Below are 18,541 nucleotides of genomic sequence, written 5' to 3' on the forward strand. Positions count from 1 at the left end.
AAAGAAACATTCAATTCTTAAGAATATTGTGATTTCAAATAAAGCTTATAAATAGGCCTATTTCAGTTTTTAAGTCATCTACCGTTATACAAAATCAAATATTATCCAATCGTGGAGCGACTTATTCGTAACGCAAATGTAAACAATGAATGGCGGATAAGGTAAAGAACAGTCGCCATGGACATGGTAAATATCACAATTTGAAGTAAAAGTAGTGTCGTTTTCAGCACAATAAACTTGAAAATAAAGAGACGTTGATAGTTCAAGATAAGAAAAATAAAATACAACGAAACACTAAAATCAAATGTTAAACAAAACAAAAGTCCTTTTGACATTCCTTTGCTGTTTTAAAGGGTTAAAAGAAAAAATGACGGACCAGACCGAGATTTGAAACCGGGCCCGTTGAATCTCTAATCAGGTGTGCTACCAACTGACCTCTCTGATGCCGGTATTTGGACCGGTCTGACCGTAACATCACACCCTTTGAATGATCTTAAATATAATTCGCCCTCCCAATTAAGGCTCGAGCTCTGTCCCCTAGCAGAAGGTACAATGTAACCTGTCAGTTCCAAGGATTGTAATCTGAAAAAAATCATCTGTTCTGATTCACTATCACTCCCAAACATCTGAAACAACCCACGTAGAGGTCACATCTAATTTTGATGACCAGGAATCTAAATATATTAAAATCATAACTTTTTTGACCAATCAAAATTCACACTTCTTAAACACTGTCAGAAGTAACAAAAACATATAAATGCCAGTGTCAATAAATGCCTTTTTTAGGAAGTTTTTAATGTTTGCAGAGGAGAAAAGTCACATGCTATGCACATATTGCATAACTATACGTTTTCCTAAAAGTTGGTACTTTTCTCAACGAAGCAGCATCTTTGAATGAATTTGCTATGAGTTTCGCCAGCCACAATTTGATTGGTTTATCAAAAGATCTTTAAGACGACTGATATGACCTCTAATTAAGATGGTAGTTTCAGATGCTCAAGAGCGGTAGCACATCAGAACAGCTGATTTAATCAGATTTGCAGGGTTTGGCACATCTTTCCAAGTCGAGGGTTTCTGATCTACTCCACTCTACATAAACCCTTGACCAAAAAGACAATACCTATGCTGGTTAACAATTACGCCATCTAATGAGTGTACTCATTTTAGAACTTTTGTGCCCTCTTGTTCTAGCCAATCATGAGAGAATGTGTTATAAACAGAAACATTATAGCAAATGGCTGCTCCCATGAACGAAATGAAATTTGTAGAAAAGTTGGATTCACGTAGACTAAAATCTGATAGCAGTAAGTCAAATACTTACTAGTCCGTCTCAAATTTATTTGACAACAGTTCAACATTGATCAATGCACAATTAGCAATTATTGAAACAACGTTTCTTATTGGATCTTGTAAACTTGTATGACACCAACCAGCATGCGAGGTTTCTAACCTCGTCAAACTTTGACTATTCGGTCAAGGGTTTATGTTGAGCGGATCTGGATCAGAAACCCTTGACTTGTGAAGATGTGTTTGTCACAGCACCTCATATAATGTGGGTTGGGAGAAATAATGACCGACCAGACTTGTATTCGCACCCAGGCTCCCTGAAATTCTATAGTCGGGTGCTCTACCAACAGAGCTATATAGCTCAATTAAGTATTTGAACCACTCTGACCATCGCATGTCATAAAACAAAGACAGGGACGTATATACTATTGTATACCGTAAGTTGTTTTAATTCCACGGTGTTAAAATTTCACGATTTATCAAAATGCACCTGCAGTCGCGATAGTTTTAATTTCACGCTCCAGAAAAACAAGTTGTTCAAAATATAAGCATTAACAAGTTTTAAAAACAATTATGTAAATATTTACAATGGGTTCAATTAAGCAGAAAAACAATAAATCGCGAATCTAGTGAAATTAAAACCATCGTGATTATTTGCCAATCTACAGTATTTTTAAGCTTAGAGTCAAAGACAGTATCGATCTTTGGATAAATTGAAGGAATGTTTAACTGTCTACAGCAAAAAGGCTTTTGCTCACACATTAAAATATGATGGATATTGGACGATGCAGATTTTTATTGACTGGTTTGTAATATTTATGCAGATATAGATGGAAGCAGTCGGTCGTCCAAAAACAGGTAGGGGTCTTCGATCCCGCTTAAGACGCCCCCCATCAAGAGGTGGAAGACAAATTGAACAACTGATAAGTGATGAAGAGGAAAATGGAAGACCTGCATCTAGGCGAGGGTTTACACCAGAGACATATGAAAGGTAAAGCAGCTGAAAATAATATAAGTGATTAGTGTGTGATATGACGAAGATAACAGGTCATTAATACCATAAAAAAAACAATGAAATTATAGTAGTTTGTTCTTTTTCACTGCTGTACAGGGTTGTCTCTAAGAACTGTGGGGCGGGGAATTCACCCGCCTATAATGCCTTAATTACCCGGCTATTATTGCATTTCAAATGCAATGTAGCTATAAGCAAGACCCCCTTATCCCCTTCTACTTTTTCATTTTTTCCTTCTATTTCAATTTTTAGAGACAACCCTGACTGTATATGATGTATTTTTACTTCCCATTGTGTTTTTACCTGATTTCACCCAGATGATTTTGACCTGTAAAAAGGCTTTTATCAAGAAGAAAAAAAACAGAAGAAGTTGATAAGTTGAAAATAAATTCATTTGTAATTAAATAACAATTATTAATTACAATGAGGAGCTATAGTGTACCTAGTGGCCAAAATAAATAATGAAAAATTAAAGAACAAAAATCTCCCAAAATAAGACATAAAGAATTTGAGTCAACTTAGAAATAAGAAAGGGGGCGTCTTTGTACCTTGGTGCAATTAAGGCTCAGTGAGGAAGCCCCGATACTTGTTAAACAATAGTGAACACTTTTAACAAAATTAACCAAAAAGAATTTATGTTTCATAATAGATGAAAGTAAGATCGGTCCTGGAAGATTCACTCACATTAAGGATGCAGGTGTGAGTGCCGTAAAGAACATGCATGTACCTGATATTTTGTGAAATTAAGGTGAACTCATCAGTCAGTCTTATGCGTTTACACACCACTATGATGAAGTTGTCATTTATTATATTACTAAAAGAAAGGTGATGTCATAAATTTTTTTTTAATATTATTCATTTGCTTCGAATCAGCACAGTCTGGACAATCTGAACGCTTACAAGTCAACATTTTCTGTGTTTGGTGCCTGCGGTCTATGTTCAATCACGTAATCATAGCATTCATGACACTCGATCGACCATCGTGCAAGCATCCTGTCTGCGTCTTTGAAATTTCTTAGCCATTTAAGGGGAGCGTGGTCAGTTTGCATGGTAAACTTTCTAAGTAAGAGATAGTAGCGAAAATGTCTCTGAAAATGAACTAAAGCAAAAACTCTCTTTTGGTCGTACAGTAATGTTGCTGAGTATGACTCAACGTTAATTACTACCGTATGCTATCAAGCGCTCGTCACCATTTTGTAACTGAGATATGACACCACCCAGTCCATAAGCGCTAGCATCTACCTCTAATATAAACTCTTCATCTGAATCTGGAAATGCTAAAATAGGTGAAGTAATTAACATTCGTTTCAAAGTTTGAAAGGACTGTTCAAATTTTTCACCCCATTGAAAATTTACTTTCTTTGCAGTCAGTCTGGATAAGGGCATCACGATTTCAGAAAAATTTTGAATAAATCTTCTTTAGTACCTTACAAAACCAGGAAAAGTTCTGATATCTCTTTTACTTTCTGGTGGAGACCAATTTTCATCAGCGCAAGTTTTTTCAGGGTCATACTGTATGCCCTTTTACAAATGGCATAAGTATAAGTAACTTCTTGAAATAAGGAGCATTTCTTTGGTTTTAGTTTTAAACCTGCATTGCAAAGTTTACCAAAAACAAAATGCAAAGGACTATGTGCGGTATGGTCAAATATCTGCCCCCGATTTCAACCAATTCTTAATAAGTATAAAAATCAAATCTTCATAAATCATTGTACAGAGGATGCCTATCACTTTAATCTTGATTTTAATCATCATTGCTCATTCGCTGTTTATCTATGACGTCACCTTAATGACCTAATTCCAGCAAATTTGCAAACAAATGAAAATATTCTCATTTTTGCTTTATATTTTGCATTCGGAAGTATAGAGAGCACGTCTGCTCGAGTACAATTTTAACATATGTTTTTGTTCAGATAGTTATACACATTGACTAATATATGGTACTTGAGCAAGCCTGCGCTCGATGTTTTCCAGTCGAAAAACCATCGGAAAACACCCATATTTTGCTACAAAACACCAATTTATCAAAATAAGGCAATCTTCATGACGTCATTTCTACATTATGACGTCACTGTGTTGATAACATTTTACACCCTTATTTTTAATATGATTTTAACTATCTTTCACCTTATTTTTAAAGCTCTTTATAAAACTTTGATTTTGGAGGCAAAAAATGCATATCTGCACATACCGCACATAGTCTTTTCCCAGAGCATTTTCAAAATCTTTACCAAAGACAATAATGTCGTCAAGGTAACACAAGCACTTGTCAAATGAGAGATTCCCCAGAACTTTTTCCATTAACTTTTGAAAGGTCGCGGGGGCATTACAAAGCCTAAATGCCAGGATTTTAAATTGAAACAAACTCCTATGAGTTGTAAAATCAGTTTTTATTGTGCCTGTTTCATCCATTTTGATTGGCCAGTAGCCACTGGCTAAATCTAACGTTGAAAACCATTTATTTCCTGCTCATTTATTTAACATGTCATTGATTCTTGGTTGTGGATACACGTCTTTCTTGTTTAATTTTCTGAAGCCTCAACAGAACCTCGGTGTACCATCTTTTTTAGTTACCAAACAGACTGGCCCTCGCCACATTGGGCTCTCACTTGGTTCAATCACATTGTTTTGTAAAATTTTGTCCATTTTTATTGGTGTGGCCTAAACATTTTAATTATCTGAATGACTGAAATGTGTCTTGTTCCACTTAGCTAAATTATTGACTCATGGCTGGTCAACAGGTACAGTTTACTTTGTATAATAACAAGTACTTTGAGATAATTAGGAGTATAATTAAAATTTTGTACAAATGTCTAATACAACCATGAACTGATATTTAACATCAAAAGAAAAAAATCAAATAAAGCACTGATATATGTCTACCAAAATAAATGTATATGCACAAGTCCTAACTTGATTGTTCCAAACTACATTTTCATCTACAAAATAAGACCAGACTTCAATGCCATGTTTTTTCATTTGCACAAATAAATGTACAATATATGCACAAAACATATTATCTAGAGCTAGTACATGTATAAGGTAATAATACCCTTTAATATATTATGATTTGCATGATAGTTATCAGCCTCCTTTGTAGTTGATAATGATACACAGCCTACAGATATTCATGTTATATATAACCATTGCTATTGAACGGTATATTACAGGGAGGATTACGATGAATTTTCTAGACAAAACTTTGTTCTGGAACGGCAGATGACCCCTGAGTATGGAACACCACTTGGTCTTATGTCAGGTCATATGTCTCCTCAGCAACACAGAAACTCCCCAGCCTTCAGAGACAGTCCACACTCACAAAGGGGCTACAGACCCCCCAGAGACAGTCCCTTAGTTTACAGTCCAACACATCAGGAACCCCCACAACATTCTGGTCGACCTTCATCAAGAAGGAGAGGGGACATGAAAGACAATGGAAGACGCTATAGCTCCTCTTCTCCTCAACAGGAAGATTATCACTATGGCTCCTCTCCTGCTGAAATATGTTATGGCTCTTCACCAAATTATGAACATGATGACAATAGATACCAGGATCAAAATACCCACTTTAATGATGGACAAAAATTGGGTATATGAAATGTCATGAATTCAAACTGGGTTTTTTGTATTCTGTTTTCTTGTAGGGTGGTGGTAGTAATTAGAACCTAGAAGTATTAGACTACATAAAAGTTGATTGTTTTTATTAGCAAGATGTTACTCACTTTACTGTTGAATTTTTCCTACCTTTTCTGATATTTTTTCTTCTGCAGATTTACATCATAGGAGAAAATCTCATGAGATTGAAGATAAGATATTAAATATTGATGAATCCTGGCCTTCAACTCCTCGAGAAAAACCTCCAACAGCTCGACCAAAGTCCAGCAGAAAGCGACTTAAAAGCAGTCGAAAGAAAAGAGAGGAGCATGACCTTCAGCAGTCATATTCAGCTGTTGGTATGTTTCCATCGTATTTTCAATGTCAAAGACATTGGAACCTTTTCAGAGACGGGACAGACAACCCCCTCTTCCCATTTTACACACATGCACATGCAAACACACACACACACACAGATTAAATTTGTTTCCACTGCTTACATGAATGTATTAACATAACATACTAAAGAAAAGAAAGGTTTTTAGTTCTGAAAATTGTGGCATTAAGTAAGATATTTTATGAATGAGAAAACATCAGAATACTGTTATACTTGATGCAGAGGAATGAGTCATATATTGTTATTTTTAGATACACCAATACTCAGGCCTCCCTCATCTCTCTCGAAATACAAACCTCTCCCTGCTATTGGGACTACATCACCAAACACTGAAGATTCAGATGAAATTTCTAGAAAGACACAGAGTATGTCTCTTGGACTTGGTGAAAGAACTCTTACACGGTATTCTATAGACATTCACAAAAATGACAGTGCAAGCCCCTCTGAAAATGGTACGTCAAGAGGAAGTGATAACCCAGACAGTGTGGATCAGATGAAACCAGACAGAAGGGAAAGCATTGATAAGCAATACTCAGACAGAAAACAACAAAATTATGAGCACAGGGATTGTGACAGACAGGTAATAGATATTCTTAACAAAAATGGACATACTCTTCATGAGCTACCTCCAGAGCCTGATGAATCTGAACAAAGGATCTTGTTAGCCTTACGACTACCTGATGGCTGCAGACATCAGAGGTTTTTCAGGTTAGATGAAACAATGGATTTGGTGCTAAAATTTGCTGAAAATGTGAGTGGAATGGACTTGTCAGAGTTTAGATTAGCTTGCAATGCCCCAAGGACAGTATTTGCTGATCTGACACAACTTATAGGCGAATCTGGGCTCCAGGATAGGACTGTTCTTTATTTAGAAGAAATGAACTAACCACTAAACACATTTTGGATAGTTATAAAAGAAGGGAAATTCATTTCCCAATTATTAATGACTCTTAAATACAAGAAGCCCAGGTGCCATATTACTCACTTGAGTAACATTGAACATAACTCTAATCAGCTGCAGTGTTTGGAATCAAGAACAGGTTACCCAGTCTAATTCAAACAATGGATTAGTAGCATGTACAGCCAGAAGCCCTTTACAGTGTCCATTTATTTATATCTGCTGATTACAAGTCATCAGCATTTTTATAATAGAGTAATTCCAGCTTACACATTATTGTTTAATTCAGTTTAACTATTTTATTTGTGCACCTAACGGAAAGGAACAATTAATCAGAGAAAATACAACTGGCAATTTAATAATGTAAATGACTGCAACAATATAGAGATGATTGCATTCAAAATCAATGACAGTGAATCAATCTGTTGTTTAATGATCTTAATCCATCTTTAATTTGACTTCAGTTTTTAAAAAAATGTGTGTTTTTTTATCTATTAATTTATGTATTTGAAATAGATAATAACATTGAAAAATCATCACATTGTCAAACCTAATTTACCTTATGCCTTCCCCCCCCCCTCCCCCCTTCCACCCGACTCCACAAAATAAGGCTGCACTCTTTGAACCAAGTTTTTTAGTCCCATAATATGCATGTAATATATGATACTTTTTTTTCTCTTTGAATAACTTTTGATTATAATATTTAACATTATTTAACATAAATGCATTTTCATGAATTTGAATAATGTAAATTTTTACTCAACAAATTCTCATAACTGTAACTGGATACTGTGTTTGATTATACAGTTTGGACGTCAAAAAATTTCATCATATTTCTTTGTTTAGACTGAACTTGATTCAAGATGAATCTGGCAAGAGAGCAGGCATCTTTCAAGATTAATTAGTTGTGGCAAGATTTCAGAAGGGGAGGGTCATAACCATATTTTTAGTTTTTGTTTCTGGGTTTTGTTTGTTTGGGTTTTTTAAAATGGGTTTTTTTTTCGTTTGGTTAAGGTTCAGTATGAAGCCTAATTAAAAGCATGTTTGAGACTCCCTTTGTATGGGCTTTGGTACTCAGGTGACCATTAAGGCCTGTGGCCTCTTGTTAAAACACCAAACCTCATTTTTTCCTCTTTCTCATTATGTCCCCTTTGATAAGGGACCTGGTCCTTTATTTGAAGAAACTTGAAAGCTCTTCTTCAAAGGATGCTTTGTGCCAAGTTTGGTTGAAAATCGCTCAGTGGTTCTGAAGAAGATGAAAATGTGTGAAAGTTTATAATGACAACAACGACAGACTACCGACAAATTTTGATCAGAAAAGCTGACTTGACCTGTCAGCTCAGGTGAGCTTAAAATTCATTTATGATAAGGTATGAAGGTACATTTATACATACATTTAATCTTAGTAGTGGAATAAATTATTGCATGAAAAAAAGAATCTTAAAGTGATAAATTTGAAGTTTGTTAAAAGTGTGGTGGTAATCATTTGTTAAAAACTAAGAAAGACTTTGGTATACATGTATATAATGTGGAAATGGTCAGTTTGATGACGTACATTATGTAACTGTCAAATTTAACAGTCATCACTGTAGTTATCACATTGCAATTTTCTATGCCTTAGTTAAAATATAGATATATTATTTGTAGTGTTTTAAATTTAAATGCAAGATATGTGCATGTGCACTTAACCTTAACTTATACCTATTATCAGTTCAGATCATACACTTTATGGTAAGTTTAAGTACAATTCATATACAAATGTGAAGTATAGGTATTCACTACAATGCATATAAAATGTTATTGTTATGTATTAAAAACCTTAAAATAATTTTTCGGCTTTGAGAAAAGATTCTGCGAATTTAAACGTTACTTTTTTGTACTCTTTATATGTATTGATACATGTCATTGTATAAAGATGTACTTATATATAGTGCTAAGGTAATGGTTCAGTTATGTACATGTTGTTGAAACAAGAGGCCCATGGGCCACATCGTTATTTTGAATTTTTTAAATATATAAAATTCTAAAATTTTTGTAAAACTCTCATACATTTCAAGATTTTACAAAACATTAACAATATATTAAAAGTAGTCTTCTTTTTTAGCATCATACCCAAAAAAAGATCTAAAATACATCATAAAGGTAACAGAATTGTAAACGAGCTATTAATATTAAAAGTGAAAGAAGGATACAGGGAACTTAATATGAGGTTATGAAGATATGAGGATGCTTACACAGCAAAATATTTAAACATAGAATTGTATTTTCTTCAGAAGATTTTTAAACATTGTGATATACTTGTATGTTAAACTTTAAACCCCTCTTGGGGCCCAGTGTTGGTCCAGGGTTCACAGTTTGAAGGATTTGGAATCTACACTATTTGGGGATAATTGCACAGTAATCTCACAAATTGAAGAATTGTAGTTCTCGTCAAGAAAGATGTTTAAACATTTTCACTGTATATTTTTATGCTTAACTTTAAACTCCCCTTTGCACCCCAGTATTAGTCCGGGGGTCATGGATTGTACAATCAAAAACCTGCACTATCTGAGGATAATTGCATAGTAATCTCACAAAGTGTAGCATTGTAGTTGTTGAGAAGAAGATTTTTTAAACATTTTCCCTATATATTTGTATGTTATACATTGGACCTCTGTTGGGGCCCCAGTATTAGTCCGATGATCATTATTTAAACAATGTATAATTTAAACTCTCTTACGATGCTTGCATACAGTGATATCACAAGTTGTAGTTCTTGAAAAGTTGATTTGTAAACAATTTCCCTATATATTTCTATGTTAAGCTTTTGGGCCCCAGAATTGCGCCGTATCACAATTTTAACAATTTAGAATCGTGTATACAAGCTATGGTGTAAATATTGCATTTCCGGTGAAGTGACTTTTTTTGAGAAGATTTTTTAAGACACCCTATTTATACTTTGTCGTAATTATCTCCCTTTAAAAGAGGGTTTCGACATTAATATTTTACAATTAATAATCCCTTTCCCACAAGGATGCTTTGTAAGAAGATTGGTTAAATCTGGTCTAATGGTATTAAGGGAAAAGTAAAAAAATGTTCGCAGACTGACCCACAGACGGACGAACGACGGACAACAGGTGCTCAGAAAAGCTCAACTGAACCTTCGGTTTAGGTGAGTTAAATCTGCAAGACATTATGCATGTACATGTTTAAATTACATAAAAAATGTACATGTTTAAATTACATGTAAAAAAAAAATGCATTCTTCCTAACTGTTCAATTTAATATAACGTTAAATTATGCTAATTCTATGTACAAAACATATTCTACTAAGACTATCTGCTTTATAAACATGATGCATGGGTGTACGTGGTACTATTTCTTTTACATGAAATTAGTTACATGTATGTATGAACTACATATATAGATAATTAGATCTCATTTTGGGTTTTTATTCCTCTGCTCCAAAGAAGAAGGGGGTATACTGTTTTACCCTTGTGTGTCTGTCTGTTCATAATTAATTTCTGCATTTTACTCAGCAACCGTGAATTACAGATGCTTGAAATTTTAACACTCTTTGTTTAGATATGCCATAAGAAGGGATTCATTTTTGTTCCATTTAGACGTCAACTTCCTGTTAAATTACGACTTATAATATTATTATCCCAAATTTTCGAACAAAGATTTCTCAGCAAATATTCAACACAGATGGTGGAAATTTAAACTCATTTTTTAAGGTGTGCCATATAGTTGGATTCATTTTTGTAACAATCCTGTTAAATGATGACTTTAGTTATTTTTTGCCAAAATTTAACAAACACATTTTTGTCAAAGATTTCTCAGCATCTATTCATCGTAGAAACTGGAAATCTTTTTTACACTCGTTGTTTAGGTATGCCATATGAAAGGGAATATATTTTAACAAATATGTTGTCAACTTCTTGTTATACCCCCTGCAAACGAAGTGCAAAGTTTGTGTCCGGTCCATATCTTTCTTATGAAGACACATTGGAAGTTCTTACTTTACGCAAAGATTGCTTATGACCTTGGGACTTGTCATGATCTTGACCAAAGGTCATTTGGGCAAGGTAAAGGTCGCGGGTAGGAAAAGTGCAAAACTTGTGTCCAGACCATATCTTACTTATGGAGAAACATTGGAAGTTCTTACTTCACACAAAGAATCATATGACCTGAGGGTGTGTCGTGGCCTTGAACAAAGGTCATTTTGGTAAGGTGAAGGTCACTGACAGTGCAAAATTTGTCTCTGGTTTATAACTTTTTACGTAGAAACTATAGAAGTTCTTAATTCATCCAAAGGTTGCCTATGACCTGATGTTGTGTCATGACCTTAACCCAAGGTCATTTGGGCAAGTTTAAGGTCATTGTTAAAAAAATGCTTACTTCCTGTCTTTGTCATTAATAATTAATAGAAAAATGCCCGAGTTATGACTTTTTCTTAGCGGGGGGTATCGTTTGTGAGCTTCCTCAAAGTACCTCTAGGTTAGTGTCGACTTTGTTTAATTTGAATATTCACAACACAGAGGGAGTTTCACAAGTGAGCATTAGCTCACATATATTTGTTTATCTTGTTCTTATTTTAATTACCAATATATGTATACATCATTGAAAATAAACAAATTTCAACATGTTTTGCTTACTTGATAGTGTTTATAATACATGTATTGTAATCTGGATTTATATTTAGAGTGTGTATTGTATTCCAGGTGAATAATTTTAAAAAATGCATCCTGTGTAGTTAATTACCAGTGGTATAATTAATATAAATGTGTATAAATTAAAGCACACGAACGCATTTATGCCATACTTTCTTTTCCACTTAGTAAAGGAGTGAAATTGAGCTTTCTTTTAATTTCAAACAGAAAAGAAATCTTCAAAAAGAATTTTTTTTCTTTATACCATGCCTGATACGCGGTAACTTTAGAATTCCTGCCAAAATTAATGAAGAAAAGGACTATATATGGTTTGAGCCTTAAATGGCCCCTTTAATTGAACATCGTAATTTCACTGTAATTGTTTGTTTTGTTTGTACAGATATACATTTGAAGTTTTTTCATTTAAGAATAGGTCATCATTAAGTTAACATTTTCCCGCCATTTTCACATTTTTTAGCATAAAACGGCTTGTTTTCAAGCAGTTTTTCTTTTAAAAAAATCATTGAGCGATTGCTTGAAGAATCAAAATATTTTCACCAAAGATGTATCTCTCCAGTACTTACATGTATTAGTGACAAAAATTTCGTTCTTGTTCAAAGAGTCGCTCTATATTTCCCATTCGAAAAACGATAAGGAAAATGTCAAATTTTGACTGATTTTGATTGAATTCTAAAATTAGCGTCACTTCTTGCATCTTATACTGCCAGTGGGTGCATATAAATAAAACAAATGGGTGAAAAACATATTTTATGTCCACTCTTTTAAAAAATAACACAAACAAATAATGTACCCGAAACACTTTTAAAAATGGCGAATTATGGGGGCCACATTTGACTAATATCAGATATAGTTCTTTATCTTGATGGTTTATTTCTTTGGGGGAGGAAGGGGGGGTCTTGAAATATAAACGATAGTAACGTTTTTGGCACAGAAAAAAATCAAACAGTATAGAAGTACTACAAAGACTTTTTGCCTAAATGTAATATTGCTAACTAAAAAATGTTATTGTACATTATGGGAAAAAACAGTAAGGGGCATCACATAATCTCAAAATTATCAATATTTTCCTATATTTTTAAAAAGATTTCTACAAAATGAAGATGAAGTATATGTACAAAACAAATGTATGTGCGTTCGCCCTTGACGCTGTTCGTTTTCGTTCGCTCTAGGTCCGTTCGCCTTAAATTCCGTTCGCCTTATTTTAATACAGAATAAATGCATACATGTATTTAGTCGGTAGATTGACAGGCGAACTTAAACATTAACAATTACTTGAGTAACAGAAAGGCATAAATCAGCGCTTCATTCAGAGCACTGTGTACATTGTATATGTAAACAAAACCATAATAGATGCTGTGAGGTCAAAATAATCTTCTTCTTTTTTTTAATGCAAAAGAGTTCTACATCACGCCAGCCTCAAGTGAATACGGTTTCTCTAACTTCAAACGTGCATTTAAGCTTAATTATGTAGTTTATTAGCTCACCTGAGCTGAACTGATCGGCTAGAAAAGCTGAAACTTGTGTGGAAGCATCCTCAGGTAGAGTTGATTCAAGTTTGTTGATGTCATGATCCCCGGGGGTAGGGTGGGGTCACACTGGGGACCCAATTTTACGAGGGAAGACAATTTATATATTCACAAAAATTGAAATGTTATAATATATCTTTTTACTTATATGCAAGTATGTTGACATATTGTTGATTCTTGATTCTTCATATTGTTGAGACTTTGGCCCCTGGACGATTCTTGTGCCTCACAAAGGGTTCAAAGATTATATCGGAATATATCCCATATATAAAGAATTGATTAGGATCTTTTTGAGAACTGCAATGTTATATGACTATAAGGGTCTAAATTATAACACAAGAATATCCAGGGGAAAATCGATTTTCATTTATACAGGATCTACATGTTTTATACTACATTGTCCAGATATTTTGTATGTGACTCAATAAAGTTGATTATATTATGCCTTGCTCAGTTGAGCGATGTGGCCCATAGGCCTCTTATTTTCAAATAATTAAATACGTAGTTGTTCAATGTCTAATTAACGCCATCTTGGCATGTACATGTAAATTGTACTTTTATGGAAACTCGACGAGTTTCCGCTTTAGATTAATATTTATTATTTGGTCATAATTATATTTTTGTGTTTATTTGTGTTACTTACTGCTCAGACTTTAATGCATTCACACGGCAGCCTTTAGAACATGTAAAGGAACTTCACATCTTGCCTGATCATTATATGTCGTGTGTATAGGCTGAAAGAATTAATTTGGCTAACACTAAAAATAGTGTAAAAAGTATTCTTCTTTTGGGTTTGTTACAACGCTCTTGGAAAATTTACGCACTTTGTAAATTCTTTTTAAAGTGCGTTAATTTTGGGACCAAGTCAACGCACTTTGAAAAAAGTCTATGTTTGTTTATATCGTCGATATCAACGCTCTTTGAATAAAGAATTGTTCGGGGTTTAGTTGAAATAATTGATACTTTTATATACAATAAATGGTTTGTTTTAACCTTGTTTAGCTTAATTGGATAAATAAATAAAAAAAAGAACCCAATGCATTTTTGGCACACTTTTCATTCATTCAATCTTTATTTCCCCCTTGCGGAGATATCGTGCTATAAGTTACAATACATAAAGAAAATCAGTCAATTGTACAATAATAGAAAATTATAATGATGACAACGCATGTCCATAGTCTAGACAAGGAAAATGTTTATATTAACGTTTACTTCAAGTTTCTGAATATCATAGGTTTTGAAAGGAAAAGTTATGGGTAGTGGACCTTCTTCCTGTAATCAATAAAATGATGTACTGGTAATTGATCTGTATCTTTGGTTCACTCCCACCCGTCCCAATCCCCGTTCTTAAAGACTTAAAGACGGTAAATTAGATTTACCAGTGCTAACAACTCTTCATACTATAAACAAATTAGAAATTCAATTCCAGAATTTGTGATTTGTACATGTTTTTCAAAGTGCGTTAAGTGTCTCACATATTACCTCGATGCTAAAAAATGTTGATGTATCTTCATAACTTCTTGAAAAAAATGTTCAAAGTGCATTGATTTGGTCCCAAATCTAACGCACTTTGAAAAAAAGTTTCAAAGTGCGTAATTTTTTCAAAGTGTTTTGCCACATGGGTTATACAAAGTCTTCAAACTTCAAAAAGAGAGAGAGAGAGAGAGAGAGAGAGAGAGAGAGAGTGTGTGTGTGTGTGTGTGTGTGTGTGCGTGCGTGCGTGCGTGCGCGCGCGTGTGTGTCTTTCTACGTTCTTCTTTACACCGATATTATAACACTCAAAAAGTGTGCAAAATTGATCTTGAATGGATTAATTAAGCCTGATTTACTTTAAAGAATTGCGTTTACTCAGAATGAAAAAAAATGTCCAATGATGATAATGAAAAATCCTCTATTGTGTGTTATAGACCTTTTCGTGTTTGATTTAAATAGAACATATTCATATATTTTTCAATGAAAATATAAGTTCAGTGTGCCTCCATAGACACAGTCAAAAATATAAGCAAACTTAGACATTTTCCTCAACAATGGTTGTAGAGTGGACAGCACCAACCTCCTTTCATATTTTTGTCAGATTTGTGATCTTGAATTTAGGTCTGTCGCTGCGCAGTTCTAAATGATTAAAAATGCATTGTTTTGTTCTTGGTTGCATAATTTGCATACAAAACAACATGTATAACCTCATATTTATTGCTTTTTTACCTGTTGGCAACAATTTTGGTCTGTTCCGAACAGAAACAAGCCAGTTCATAAAGTGTTTACATTCTTATCATCAAATGTACAGGGTGATGTGCTGCCATCTTGTACATTTGAGGATAAGAATGTAAACATTGGCCCGAAACTGGCAAAAACCGTTGCCTAAAGATATATGTCATTTTGTTTGAAATGTGTGCATACAAGAACAGGACAATGCCTTTTTAGCTCACCGAGACGAAGTCGGGGGGGGGGGGGGGGAGCTTATGCTATTCCCCTGGCATCGGCGTCCGGACCTGGTTCAAGTACTAGTATTTGTTGCAGGTCATGTATCTAAGTTATTACTTGTCCTAACTTCACCAGACTTGCATGGGTGATGCATGTGGACCTACTTATGGACTTGAAAGACTTGGATGCTAAATCTGGGCCATAAATTTCAGATGATGGAGGAGGTTAAGGTGTTTGGAGCAGGTGCCCTTTTATAGCAATTTTTAAGTTACTACTGCTCCTACCTTCACCAAACTTGCATGGATTGCACCGTCTTATGATACTTATGCACCTGACAGGGTTGAATGCTGAATCTGAGCCATAGGATTCGGATGCTGGATGAGGTTAAGGTTTTTAGAGCTGGTAAAAGTTTTTGGTGCAGGTCCCTTTAATGATTATATCTTAATTATTACTGGTCCGAACTTCACCAAACTTGCTTTGGTGATCCGCCTTATTTTACTGATGCACCTGGCAGTACTATAGATAATTGATAATACTATAATGTAAATGAATCGCAGAGGTAACTTCAGATGCAGAGCCATTATCAAGGAAGCTGAAAAAAATCTCCTACCTCACTTAAACCTGCTTAATAAATGTGTTTTGTTAAATGATATAACACGATTCCTATAATATCGTATGGTATGATTTTCTACACTATTGTTTTGTATGATACAATAATTATTGTTATATCATATTTTATATTGTAACAAGTTATATGATACGAATTGTATGAATTTTTTTGTACATTATGATATGATATTGTATCATATTATTATGTATAGTATTGTATATTATGATACAATATTGTATATGATATTGTTAATACTATTTTATCACATGCTATTGTTTCATATGATATTGCATTATAATATTGTATCATATGAAATGATATTATATAAAATATGATATTGTATCATATGATACGACATTGTATAATATGATAGTGTTTTACACAATATATAACTATATCACCTGATATTGTATCATATATGATTCAATGTTGTATAAAATTATATTGTATCATATAAGATATTGTATTATATCATTAAATACAATAATGTATAACAAAATACAACGTCATATCATATGTTACAATTTCATATTGCATCATAATTTATTACAGCGCTTTATTGTATTATATGATCTGATATTGTAAGTATCCAAGGATGCAATATCGTATTTTCTATTATTGTATTGAAAAACAGTGTATCTTATGATACCATATGAAATGAACATTTGATTATTATACAATTTGTTAACAAATGATGTAGTAATACGATATTGTGTCAAAACAGTATCCATGTATATCCACGATCATTAACTATGATTTTCATACAATATAATTAAAGTGGTCTCATATCAAAGGTGATGCTTCATAAGGGTGATGCCTCGTCTCGGCGAGCTTTGAAATCTGTGATTACCTATGTTTAATCACTCAAAACAGTTGTTAAACTGCGCAGCTACAGACTTTTTTTAAAGATTTAAAAATCTTAAAAAAATATGAAGGGGATTTATTGATGTCCGCTCTTCAACCAGTTCTTGAGAAAAAGGTCTAAGCCCGCTTATTTAAGTTGTATCTTTATCTCGAAGTAGGGTATCCTATTTTTGAAATGGGCGTCAAAAATTATCAATTCCCACAAGATATACTTGTCTGTGTCTATAGAGGCAGGCTCCCCCCCCCCCCCCCCCCCCGTCTTTTTCTCGCAGCAACAAATTTTTTTAATTTACATATGAAAAATTGAATGATCATGGAGTTGGCCCCCCAACTTTTTTGGGAGTATGTAAAAAATTGATATGAAAATAAGGAAATGAGGAGTGAAATTGAAGTTATATACTACTTGTACATGTATGCATGATTTGCATACAAAACAACATGTAGAATCTCATATTTATTGCTTATGTATCTTTTGACAATAGTTTGGTCAGTTTCGTGCAAAAACAAGCCAGTTCAAGAAAAGTTTACATTCTTATCCTCAAGTGTACAAGATGGCCATACATCCCACTTAATCAGTCCAAAACATGTGCGCCGTAAATTCAACTTTTTAACACATACGGAACTGGATCTCCCAGGTCGTCCATCTGAATTTTTTCAGACCGGGAGCCACTGACCTGCAGCTAATTTTGAAGAAAATAAAACCACAACATGAAAGTTATAACATTGCACCTACGACTGCATGAAAATACAAGAGGCCAATAGGCCTAAACGGTCACCCGAGTACCATAGCCTATACACAAACTTGTTGAGGAGTCTCATATATGCATTTAATTTTCATTCTGGAGTAGAAAAATTATGATATTGTAATGACGACCACCTTCTTGCCTGAAATCATTCAAAAAGGACTATGAAACCTATAATTTTCGAGAGAAAAAACTAAAGATCAAAGTAGAGTGCATGATCTGATATTGAAAAGGTACAAGGCTCTGATAGAAAATAATTTTCCCACATGTTAACTTTGTCGAGAAGAAGATTTTTGAAAAATTTGCTTTTTTGCATATTTGGTCCCACCCGTGGTGCCCCGGGGGTGTTAGGGCCATGAATTTCACCATTTAGAATCATCTCACCATAGAGAAGCTTCCTAACAAAAATTGGTAACAATTGGCCATGTAATTTTCAAGAAGAAGTTAAAAATATGAAATTGTTACCGCACATCGCATGACGACGGACGAAAAACAATTGCATTAGGTCACCTGAGTGACTAAGTTGACCTAAAAAGC

At 34.0% G+C, this 18,541-nt stretch overlaps 1 protein-coding gene across 3 annotated transcripts; it reads left to right on the forward strand.

Moving 5' to 3' along the window:
- The first annotated feature begins 89 nt into the window (after window positions 1-89).
- LOC105340484 (uncharacterized) lies at window positions 90-11,815 on the forward strand. 3 transcript variants are annotated; one of them, XM_011446562.4, is made up of 6 exons: window positions 139-186; window positions 354-547; window positions 2,112-2,278; window positions 5,470-5,888; window positions 6,070-6,252; window positions 6,542-11,815. In XM_011446562.4, exons 3-6 carry the CDS (start codon window positions 2,118-2,120, stop codon window positions 7,174-7,176), a joined length of 1,398 nt encoding a protein of 465 aa, XP_011444864.2. In that variant the 5' UTR covers window positions 139-186; window positions 354-547; window positions 2,112-2,117; the 3' UTR covers window positions 7,177-11,815. The 3 variants fall into 3 exon arrangements, with proteins under 3 accessions (XP_011444847.2, XP_011444864.2, XP_065935129.1); XM_011446545.4 differs by lacking the exon at window positions 354-547 and having other exon boundaries at window positions 90-186; XM_066079057.1 differs by lacking the exons at window positions 139-186; window positions 354-547 and adding an exon at window positions 1,411-1,724.
- Window positions 11,816-18,541: the final 6,726 nt, after the last annotated feature.

This window comes from Magallana gigas, chromosome 3 (genome assembly GCF_963853765.1).
Source record: "Magallana gigas chromosome 3, xbMagGiga1.1, whole genome shotgun sequence".
Lineage (NCBI taxonomy): Eukaryota > Metazoa > Mollusca > Bivalvia > Ostreida > Ostreidae > Magallana > Magallana gigas.

Excerpts from the sequence above, each read along its gene's own strand:
- LOC105340484 (XM_011446545.4), top strand. The coding sequence starts at position 2,118 with ATGGAAGCAGTCGGTCGTCCAAAAACAGGTAGGGGTCTTCGATCCCGC. Across the intron at positions 2,279-5,469 it reads ACACCAGAGACATATGAAAG|GGAGGATTACGATGAATTTT; the intron begins GTAAAGCAGCTG and ends GGTATATTACAG. Across the intron at positions 5,889-6,069 it reads TAATGATGGACAAAAATTGG|ATTTACATCATAGGAGAAAA; the intron begins GTATATGAAATG and ends TTTCTTCTGCAG.